The sequence below is a fragment of the Myxine glutinosa genome, chromosome 9 (genome assembly GCF_964187855.1).
Source record: "Myxine glutinosa chromosome 9, kmMyxGlut1.1, whole genome shotgun sequence".
In the NCBI taxonomy this organism is placed as follows: Eukaryota; Metazoa; Chordata; class Myxini; order Myxiniformes; family Myxinidae; genus Myxine; species Myxine glutinosa.
In genome coordinates this window covers 41,002,179-41,013,295 of record NC_136269.1, presented here as the reverse complement: position 1 = coordinate 41,013,295, position 11,117 = coordinate 41,002,179, and the positions used below count along the sequence as shown (strand labels likewise).

Genomic DNA, 11,117 nt, shown 5'->3' with positions numbered 1-11,117 from the left:
ATACTTTGTTGGTATGCGGTAATGTCTTTAAGCTTCAGTAACTTCAAACCATAAAATAATTGGTCTGCTGCAGTTCTGGATGATACATGAGATGTATGTAAAACGAACCCATTAAGCCAACGCACTTGTAGTGCACATTTAGTTATATTGTAAATTGATGTTCCTCAGAACGCTGCTATCTGGTGTACCGGAGTACGGATGTCGCTGCAATATTCAGAAGACTGTGGTGAATTTTTCACCAGACCAAGATGTTGGCTGTGCTACATCTGGGGGTGTCAGGGTATTTCCACTACACTGCTTGTTTCCATGGTGTGGCCTGCTCTTTGATACACGCACACTGGAGGTGTACTCCGATTACTCTGGGTGTGTTCCTCTGGGTTAGGTTTTGAGGTTTATGTGGTGTATTTCTTATGTCGTCATTTTATTTGTGCAAAGGCTGTGCAAAAGCTGGGACACGATTTGGTTTGACGAGACAGAGAACATTGCATGTTTGCGGAATTGTTAAAATTGTGGCTTACAGTTGGGCAGATAATACAAATGAACTAAGCTAAGGGAATTGAGACACATGTCCAATCTAAGTCATTGACTCGACTTGGCTGTAATTCCACTGTCCTGTCTTTTGTCTCGTTTCAAATAACTTGTGAAGGCCTATCTCCAGTGTCGAAGGCACATATGCACCCCACCCATGCACTGCACCACGCTACACGACAAACAAGTGTCTCTTTGTATTCCAACTTATTCGTACGTACACATGCATCTTCTACACATTCACATGTAGCATTTGTGCCAGATTACTGCCTTTTGGTGGCCTTCCACATATCATTTTTGCCTCTGGATAGGGCTTTTTAATGGTGGAGCAGTGGAGGGTGGAGTCGCCTAACTGTTGTCACAAATACATTATCAAGAAGCTGTTTTGGCCATGGTTCCATAAGAATGGTCACCTCTTGAAGTGTTTTGTTTGATGTGGACTTGCCAAACTTAATAGCTTGGTTAACAAAACAAAACTTAATCCCAATTTAATTTCTATAATGTATTTAGAAACTTTGCACAAACATGGTGTTTTTTACACTACAAGGCATACTTAACATGGTAGAGTGCAGTAAACAATGTATAGATAACCCAAAGAAGATTCACATGCATTATTGAGCTGCATTTTGTTGTATCCATGATATACTATAGGCCTATAGCAACTAGGCCCAGGTCATTGCCTAAGCTAGAAAACAATTGTGTTATCAGCACAAAGAAAGAATAAATAAATGCACAGTGCAGACATCTCTGCTACTATGAAGAGATAACCCACAGTAAGTAACAAATGGAGGTGGATTTTGCAAAATTCATACCTTACCATAAACACACTCCCTTAAATAATCCTGTAGCTTGTACGTGTGCGACATGCAGGGCAAGATTATACCTCCTCCAGACAGTGTATTCTCTTGTCTTTGTTGCAAACAAGACTCGGTGATATAATGGTTAGAGTGACCCTTTCGGTCTGGGAGTTTAGTTTGATGCTTGCTCATTCTACGCTCAGCATTCAGAGGATAGAGGATGGATAAAACCAATGAGTTTGCATTAATAGGGAGAAGGAAATTTCTCCTAATTGGCCCTGTTGGTCGTGGAGAGAAAATTTATGTCGCAAATGTGGCGTACCCTGACTTTGCTCACGAATTAGGTTGTCCGATGTCCTGGGACAACCAAAACATTTTGTCGGACAACCATAGCTTGCTGATTGCCAGCCCGGTGAGCACCCAAATTTGTTATCTGCTAAACAAACCTTCCTTTGGTTTTATTTATCCACGCTGTTGTAATGTCGACTTATAATGGGCAAGAATTAAATCACGACTGTATCAAAAATATGGGAATTAAATCTCAAACCCATTACTAATCCCCTTGTCGCGAGGGCCACTATTTTTGTTCTCGGAAGGTGAGTTTGAAACGAACTTCATAACAAGTGCAGTTCCGCTTGTTCGCTGAGCATACAGTACACATGCATGTACCTCTCACTACACTGTATTGTGATGAATGCTTTACAAGCAGACATGAACTAACTACATGTTTAAATTGACAAATTCAGTAAAACCCCAATTTTTGCGGATTCAAAATTAACGCAACCCAGTTGTTCAGACGTTTTATATGTATATTGTTCCTACCTTCGCAGCTGCTGTGCTCCAGCTACCCATGTTTTTTGCGGGCATAAACCATCCCCACCCACCTACGGACCCCCAAAATTGTTGGTAGTTTTTTGTTTGAGGAAAAAGCCTGGCTCACAGAGACGATCGCCAACCCTCTGCACGAGGGAGGAGGGGGGTTGGGGTGGGGGTAGAAATTATAGATGGGTTATGATGTTGGGCAGGGGTTGCTTGGTTTCTCGCATAATTATGTTATTATAAATGTTTGATCGGGAACCACGAGTGATTAATTATATGTATCTATTGTTTAGTTTTAAGTCTTATGATTCCTTTAGCCCACACACAATTAAAGTGTCATGCAAAATCTCGATTAGTAAATCTCACGCTGATCAGCGATGCTGGTTTATGATGAGTAAAAATGAATTTTTCTTTTGGATCTAAAATAAAATTACATTCTAATACAAGAACTATGATGCCTGGACGTTTAAAATTATGCAATTTAATGTCTTCCTTCGAGCTTGAACTCAAAGCATTTAAAATGGCAACTATTTCCGGAATCAAGATGCACTTTGGGGACCACGCAAGATTGAAGCAAAATAAACGGTAAAATAACATGACGCTTGTGACAAGGGAGTGAGCTAACCTTTCAGAATTGTTTACAGTATTTTTATTTTTGAACATTTTTAATGAAACGAATTATATGTGCATTAGTGTTCTTACACTTTTTTAATTTTTCGCTTATGAATCACCAACATAACCCCCTTTTCCTATTGAAACGATGCCTCGGCATTTTCAAATTCACGATTCACGGCAGTTTTCAAGAACAACCCCTGCAAATGTCTGGGTTTTACGGTACGTCTTGAAATAGCTGCATAATAATAACTTTTTTGTGTGTGTTTTCTGTTCACAAAAACTTGGATTTCAAATATAGTTTTTCGAAATGAAAAGCCTTTTGCTGATTTCCACTGACAGTTAGTTGTAAAATCCATGAATAATGTCCAGAAGAGGCCATTGAGAGTTGATTTAGCAATTGCAAAGGAACGCAGTACCGAGATCACAAGACTCCTGTTCAACCAATTGTGAGTAACGCCAAGGTCCAGTGAGTCAGTTTGTGAGTCAGTTCATCGTCCAGTGAGTCAGTTCATCGAATTACAGCTATGAGGGAAAACATCGTGGACACTTGTCGGGTATCTGAAAAAAAGATTCGGGCAACCAAATTGTAACGGTTCCAGCCCAAAGGGAAACTACAATGTCTTAAAGTTTGTGAACCCTACCAGAATGCCCTGGGAAATGAGATTACACCACCCAAAAATGTTCACTTTGATAGTCTGAAGTCTAGCTGATGTTGTCTCTTGTATTTATCTCCATGTTTGTGCATTATTTGTGTTGTAGCTCCTCCACGATTCTTAGAAAATGTTACAAACAAGCTTTTAAACTGCACGATACATCTTGGCACGTGTGGCTGTCTGGGCATTTTCACTTCCTGTTTCAAAATTGGTCCTTTGCTATTCATTGTTGTCTTGAGACTGTTGTGTTGAGACTGTTGTCTTGTCTTGTTCTTGGATCTTGTTATTGGATCTTGTTCTGGGTTCTTGTTCTTGGATGTTCTTGGATGTTGTCTTGTTCTTGGATCTTCAGGTGATCTTTTCATTTTGTAATTCCAACTTTACCAACCTCCTTGTGCCACCAGTTATGTAGGAGTGTCCATGCGGTCCACGCTGACCATCCACAGCTGCTCTGGACCTCCTGGAAATTCAATGCGCAACAAACTGTTCAAGGTGCTCAAGCTGAAATGCCACAAATTGTTCTTGGATCTTCAGGTGACCTTTTCATTTTGTAATTCCAACTTTACCAACCTTGTGAGACCAATATGAACCTCTTAGTTGTGAACGCTTGAGCTGAAATGCATACACACACTTGATTGCAAAAATGCTTTACGATCAAAATCCAATTTTTTGTCATATCTGGGGCACAGTGCAAGTTAAAAATGCTGATATTTACTATAAATCGTGTTTGGGAGTGGGGGGTGGGGGGGGGGGGGTAGTTATATGGGTTGTGAGGGTCAATGTTGAAAGGAGGTGTGTGTGTGTGTGTGTGCGTGCGTTATGCGTTATAACCATTTCCGCCACTAGCTAATTTTATGAAAAGGAAATGATAGGACCCCGACTCCTATCCACGGATATTTCTCGTGGTCCTATATTCTCATGAGTCCGATTTACATTCAGGAACAGAACAGTTACAGTTAACAATTCTGAAATTGCCACTTTCGTCTAAATGCTGAAAATTACGTTGAAAATATGATTTTATAAACGGCCGCTTAAAAGTGCCCTGCAAGCCGAATTAAATAAGTGTGAACATACACACAGAGCATGTGCAAAAGACCTCATTTTAGCATTCATACGTCATTTTGAAAGTCTCCTATTGCAAACTACTTCTTTTTTTCAATAAATTTTCTATTTCATTCAACTTGAAAGGACATGTCATTCTGCTTATACTTTGGCACATAATTGGTCACACAGGACCATAATATTGATCCGGACCTGAACCAAAGTCTAATCGGCTTATTCTTGTCACCAACCCAAATCGTCCACCTAGTTGTCATAACTCATCCACAACATTTTGAAATATCATGCTATATATATTTTTTGACCCCATCTGCAAATATTGAAGAATCACTTAAGAAATACTCGGATCTGGATATGGATCTTCCCCAAAATTTAGTCAATTTGTCATTGTCACACACCCAACCTATCCACCAAATTTCGTCCGAATCTGTCCACAAGGTTTTGAGATATTCTACTAACAAACAGACAGATGGACACGGTGAAAACACAACCTCCATCCACCTTTGGTGGCGGAGGCAACTACATTCAAGAAACTCAAGATTTGTATGCAGTTATCATCATAAGTATCCTCGGGTAAAACCTGTTCATGACCTCCAATTATCACTCGGCTCATCTGGGTTTCTGAAATGTAGTGTAATCATAGATTCTGAATCCGATTTTATCCCCATGAAATCTAAACACCACTCCAGCAGATTAACTAACTCGATTCCTTGAGTTTTATGACTTTGGTGAAACACAATTTATGACGTTGGTGAAATTTATGTTTGTTAAGGTCAGGGGTGAGGGTGGAGCAAGTGAGTGTAGGGCTGAGGGCGGAGTGAGTGCAGGCTGGGGTTGATGGTGGGGCAAAGAGCAAGGCCGGGGTTGATGGCAGAGTGAGAGCAGGCCAGTGTTGAGGGCAGGCCGGGATTGAGGGCAGAGTGAGAGCAGGCTGGGGTTGAGGGCAGGGAGAGGGAGAGAGAGCGGCCGGGGTTGAGGGTGGAGCGGGTCGGGGTTGAGGGGTGGAGCGAGAGCGGGCCGGGGTTGAGGGTGGAGCGAGAGCGGGCCGGGATTGAGGGTGGAGTGAGAGCGGGCCGGGATTGAGGATGTAGCGAGAGCGGGCCGGGGTTGAGGGTTGAGGGTGGAGCGAAAGCAGGCCGGGTTTAGGGTGGAGCGAGAGCAGGCCGGGGTTGAGAGTGGGAGCAAGTTCAGGCTGTAATGTAATGCTGTGCTTCTGGTTCATGTTTCATAAGTTGTGTTCTATTTTTGATGAGAAACTGTGACGCCTTCCCCCGCTCTCACGTTATCGCATCATTCTTGCGGGAACCCGGGCCAGGCCTTGCCATTGCAATAAAGCAGTATGTTAAAAGGGCTGAGCGAGAGGATCAAATATGGATGTTTTAGATAATGAAGGGTAGAGGCCTTGATAAACAAAATGTAGAAATTTTCAAAAGAAGAGACAGTGACAAAACCAGAGCTCACAATATTACTGTAAAGAAGAAGAGAGTAAGATTAGTAGTAGGGCCTAAGTCTTTCAGTCAGGGAGTAAGTAATTAATGGAATGGTCTCCCTGGAAATGTAGTGGTAGCAGAAATAGTAGATACATTTTAACTGGAATTATATAAGTACCTTGAAGTATTGGGGTAGAGTTATACGTCGAGGTGGCAGGAATGCTAGGTAGCTAGGGTTTGTATGGGTGATTGTGGAGTTGATGCAGCACAGGCATGATTGGCATCCTGTGTTAAATTTTCCTGTATGATTTCTTGTTCATTTGGAAGTGTGCTAACCCTACGCTGTCTGATTCGGGCCCTGGTGGGTCTCCTTTATTTTACTAAAGCTGCTGTTTTATTGTGATGCTATAAAGGTGTGCTCTTTCACAAAGGGCCATCCTGTCCATTACAAATTGAAAAGAGGACTAGAGAGGGTGGTTGTGTGTTTAATAATTCCTTGTGGTCGGCTAAATGGAATTTTCCTGTACGTACTTAAGTTTCCTTAATAAAGGTTTCTGTGGGTCATGCTGTAATATGTATTAACATATCGACAGTGTGTGTAGTTGTGTGACTCTTTGACTATTTTGAAGAAAGAGAAACTGATTAATAGTAATTTTGGTCATGTTTCTTTTGCGATGCTCTTTCCTGATCATGCACCACAGTTGAACAGTGTCCGGACCGTGCTCTTCAATGTTTACAAGATCCTCCTGCTGCAGGCCTTCAGGTAGTTCATTTCTTAATTGTAGCATTAATTTCATTATTGAGCTCCCACTTATTGCTTGCTAACATTGCTGCAGGTTTCATGCCTGTGTATGTCAGCTCCCAGGTCACCAGCACATTTCCAAGAATCCAAGATTTTTCCTTGATGTTGTCACCGATTCTGCTAACTGCTGCTGGGACATGGTGCAGATGCGGAATCGCGGTGAGGTCACGAGAGTGTTCGCTAGTTGGACAGTCTCAAGAAAGGAAACAAAAAATGTAGCAATTGAAGAAATAAAACGACTATCTGTCTTCACTTCTTCCAATTTCATGATTTGTTTTCCCAAACTCTTCCTTTATAGGAATTGTCAACAGGAATCTTTCCTCTTTAATCCTTTGATGTATCATTCTTGGAGGTCATGCTGTGATTCGTTACTTATAGAATTTCTTTGCTGAAGGTGCAGCTGGAGTGTCATATTTATTTGTTTTTTTTAAATGTTGGATTTGCAGAACATTTGCATGAAAATAGCCAACTTACTCACATTTTAAGGGAAAATAGTTTGGCGTTCTAAAGGATTACATTTTACATTTGTTTGGAAACAGGATAAAAGAACAGTTTACGTTTTGTATCCTAGAGTAGACCAGAAAATCACAATACAGAATCACATTTAATCAAAATCATCCGTCCACAACTTTTTGAGATATCCGGCTATGTATGGTTTTTGGCCCAATCTCCCAATGATGAAGAATCGCTTTAAAGTTTCCACGAGCCGGATCCAGATCCGGATCCGGATTTTCACCTAAATTGAATCGTTTCTTCCTTGTCACACGCTTACAACCTGTCCACCAAGTGTCGTCCAAATCCATCCATAACTTTTTGAGATATCCTGCTATATGTTGGTTTTAGCCTTATCACTTAATGGTGAAGAATCACTTAAAAAATTAAATAACTCTCGTATCCGAATCCATATTCAGATCTTCACTAAAATCGAATTGAATCGTCCTTGTCAGACACCCAACCAGTCCACCAAGTTTCATCCAAATCCGTCCACAACTTTTTGAGATGTCCTGCTATGTATCGTTTTTGACCCTATCTCCCAATGGTGAAGAATCACTTTTAAAATTATAGTATCCGAATCCGGATCTTCACCAAAATCTAATCATTTCGTGCTTGTCACATACGCTACATCTCTGCCAAATTTCGTCTGAATCCATCCACAACTTTTTGAGATATCTTGTTGACAAACAAACAAACGGATAGGCAGACAGGGGTGAAAACATAACCTCCATCCACCTTTGGTGGCAGAGGTAATAAGGATGATCTTAGCCCCCTTTTTAATGTGAGACTTTAAAGTTGCATGTTCATATTAAACATGTACTCTACTAATTATGATTAACTTTGCTTAATGTCAATCAAATTTTCTTCTATTTATTCTTTGTCAAGAATTTGGCCTTTTTGTTAGGCCAACTCCTTCCCCATAACTTTTTCTTTAATTTGAATGGAATAAGGAAAGGTTTTTTTATTTTTCACCTCCGGCCTCCCTTACTGCATTATATAAACTGAGTTTGCTTTGCAGTTTCCTGTATTATGAATGTACAAGGACATGCAAGGAACTTTGATGCAGGAGGAGGCCATTCGGCCCATCAAGCCTGTACTACACCAACATTGGTCTTTTTTTGCATGTACAGAACATCGATTGTCAGAGATGATAACCTTGTCCTTCGATAATTTGTTGGAGGAGTGACTTGTACATATGTTTACTTTTTAGTTAGAGACTGTGACCATCTTCCATGTATGCATGTTTCCCATCCCATTTATATTGGACATATCCAGAGTCCTTCAGACAACAATGTCGTACTACTGCTGAGCCTGACATTAAACTACCATCAGTCTTTGAACACGTGCTTCAAACGCTATCTGTACGTTTGTGTAGCAGCCATGTCCCCTTTCATCATCAATTGTCTCAAAGGGATTCAGCTCCACACTATCTTGACCAAGGAGATGTTCATTTTTCCTCTTCAGCAAAATTGCACTCAACCAGCTAGGCCTTGACCACGCTGTTTTTGTTTTGACTTTGATGTACAGTCGGACCCCGACATTCGCAGGGGATACGTTCTTGGAAAATGCCACAAATATCAAATCCATGGATGTGGGGGCATTGTTTCAATGGGTAAAAGGGGATAGGTTTCCAGCGGTTCGTGATTCATAAGGGAAAATCAAAAATCCTGTGAAAAACCAAGAATACACGAAGCACAGGGCTGTGAATGTAGAAGCAGGTCGCATTTTATCAACTGTGAATACGCGTGCTCCGCGAATGTTGGGACCATGAATGTCGGGGTCCAACTGTATGAAAAGGTTATTTTCTTGATTGCTTCTTTCATTAAATGAGTAGTCGTTCTCTCTCTTCCAATTTCCAATCCAGTTGTAGTGGCTTTGTATAAGTGCCCCATTTATGGTAGTCAGACGTTATAGCAGTGGATCATCTGCCTACCTTATCATAGGCAGATCATACCCACGATGCTGAGCAGCCCATTTTCCAAAAGTATAGATGGATTCCATTTTTCTGGAAGGTGTAAATTTTCAATCGATTTGAATCTTTGGTTCAGTTCTTCATTCCAAACAACTGAATTGTAAAGAGCCGTACCTTGCAATATTGATACGGGCAGCCAATACATAGATAGCGGAGACTCGCATGGAGATAAAGCTAATTACAGTGGTGTTGCATGTTCGTACAATTGTATAAGAGACTGAATATTGAACATGCAAATGGCCCCTTATTTGTCATATGCACAGAAGTGTTGCCATTAATACTTAAATTGCTAAAGCGTTTTGTGAAATGTGGCCCCATTGATACAATTTTAATTACATGTTAAAGCCTTAAAATTTATCTCGTATTCAAGTGTTTTTCGTTGATTTATTCAAAAATGTGAACATCTGGCTAACCTCTCTGATCTGAAACCATTGGCTCGGCAGGTCAATTCCATGAAGTGGACACACACGGGTTGCTCAGAGCCGAGATTTTCGACTGGCTTTGCAGCCACGCTTTTACCACCAAGTTGTCCAAGCATCACCCTATGTACACACCTATCCTCAGGGCCCTTTCACAAGGCAAGTCTAGCAAGGCCAGACTGCCACAGGTCTGGAAAGAAGGTACTCGACTTCGGCTTATAAAGAGCTGATTGTGTAATTTGCCTGTCAGGTGGTTAGTGTGAGCGGTGGTAAGTTGGTGAAGGGTGAGCGCCGTAATTTCTGAAATTGTGCCAAATGATTGTTTTATGTGGTTGCACAGCTCAACGGCAAGCTGAACAATTGCTGGCACCTGGACTTCGCCTCCTGCTGGACTCGATCACACAGCCTGCTTTGCACAAGGACTTCTCCCTCCTGCTGGACTAGCGATTAAGACATTTGAATGCAAGTGTGCCGCATAATGTGCTTTTTTATTTTGATAATGTAGAAGCTAGCATACTGAAGAAGAAAAGAATGAATGTTAATAAAAACAAAATGGAGAAATGCTTTTTTAAAGATTTGTGTGTGCAATATAGCTATCTTGTCTTTTCAGCATGTTTCTCATCAGGATTTCTTGACATCAGGATGTAAAGTTACCACGACGTGCATGTGCACTTGTGACCCGGGCAGAATAAACGTGGAGACTTGAGTGTCGTTTTGCCTTTCACCCCAAAATCCTGCAGATAAGTCGCAATTGGCAACGAGTTTGTCATTTTGCGCATTTATCATTGCCCACTATGGCGTTGGTGGTGATTCTGTCGGAGTTTCAACCAGACGAGGACTTGGAAGATTTTGCCGATCATTTGGAACAGTACTTCATCGCTAACATGATGACGGTGGCAGAAGATGCTGATCGTCATTGGACCGTTCTGCTCAGGCTGTGTGGCAACACAACGTATGTCCTGATGAAGGACCTCCACTCACCTGATAAACCAAAGGCCAAAACCTACGATTTAACTCGTCGAGATTGTGGACAAACACCTCAAGCTGAAACCCGGGAAATCATGTCCCGGTATAAGTTCTACACACATGGGAGGAAGAAAGGTCAGTCGGTATCTGAGTTTGTTGCTGACCTCCACCAGTTGACAAAACATTGTGAATTTGGTGCCAATTTGGACGAGATGCTGCGGGATGTTTTTTCGTTATTGGCATCAACAAGGAAACGATCCTCTGGAAATTGTTGGCCATTCCAAATCTCGATCTGTCTAAAGCCATGTCGATTTCGAGTGCCTGTATGACGACTGATGAGAGGCTGCGTGTTGTCACCAACAGGGAGCAGAACTCCCAGTCGAGTTTGTTTCACGTTAACAAACTGAAATCCTCATCGTCATCGTCGGTCGAGAAGCCCAGAAAACCTCAGTGTCACTGATCTGTTCAAAACAACACCTCAGTCAGTTCAGAGGGTGAGCTCTTCTGTGCCAAAGCAAAGCAGTGGATGGTCTGGATCTCCAACAGCTAAATCATGCTGGTG

At 41.5% G+C, this 11,117-nt stretch overlaps 1 protein-coding gene across 2 annotated transcripts in view; it reads left to right on the top strand.

The window, feature by feature from the left end:
* TERT (telomerase reverse transcriptase) overlaps window positions 1-10,295 on the top strand; it is a 72,982-nt gene extending 62,687 nt beyond the window's left edge. The window contains exons 13-18 of one of the 2 annotated variants that reach the window (XM_068127897.2): window positions 169-363; window positions 3,817-3,946; window positions 6,603-6,664; window positions 6,738-6,862; window positions 9,614-9,748; window positions 9,930-10,295. In XM_068127897.2, the coding sequence (XP_067983998.2) occupies window positions 169-363; window positions 3,817-3,946; window positions 6,603-6,664; window positions 6,738-6,862; window positions 9,614-9,748; window positions 9,930-10,033 (751 nt within the window). In that variant the 3' untranslated portion in view covers window positions 10,034-10,295. The remainder of the gene's footprint in view (window positions 1-168; window positions 364-3,816; window positions 3,947-6,602; window positions 6,665-6,737; window positions 6,863-9,613; window positions 9,749-9,929) is intronic. The other variant, XM_078784301.1, reaches the window with a different exon arrangement.
* The last annotated feature ends 822 nt before the right edge of the window (window positions 10,296-11,117 follow it).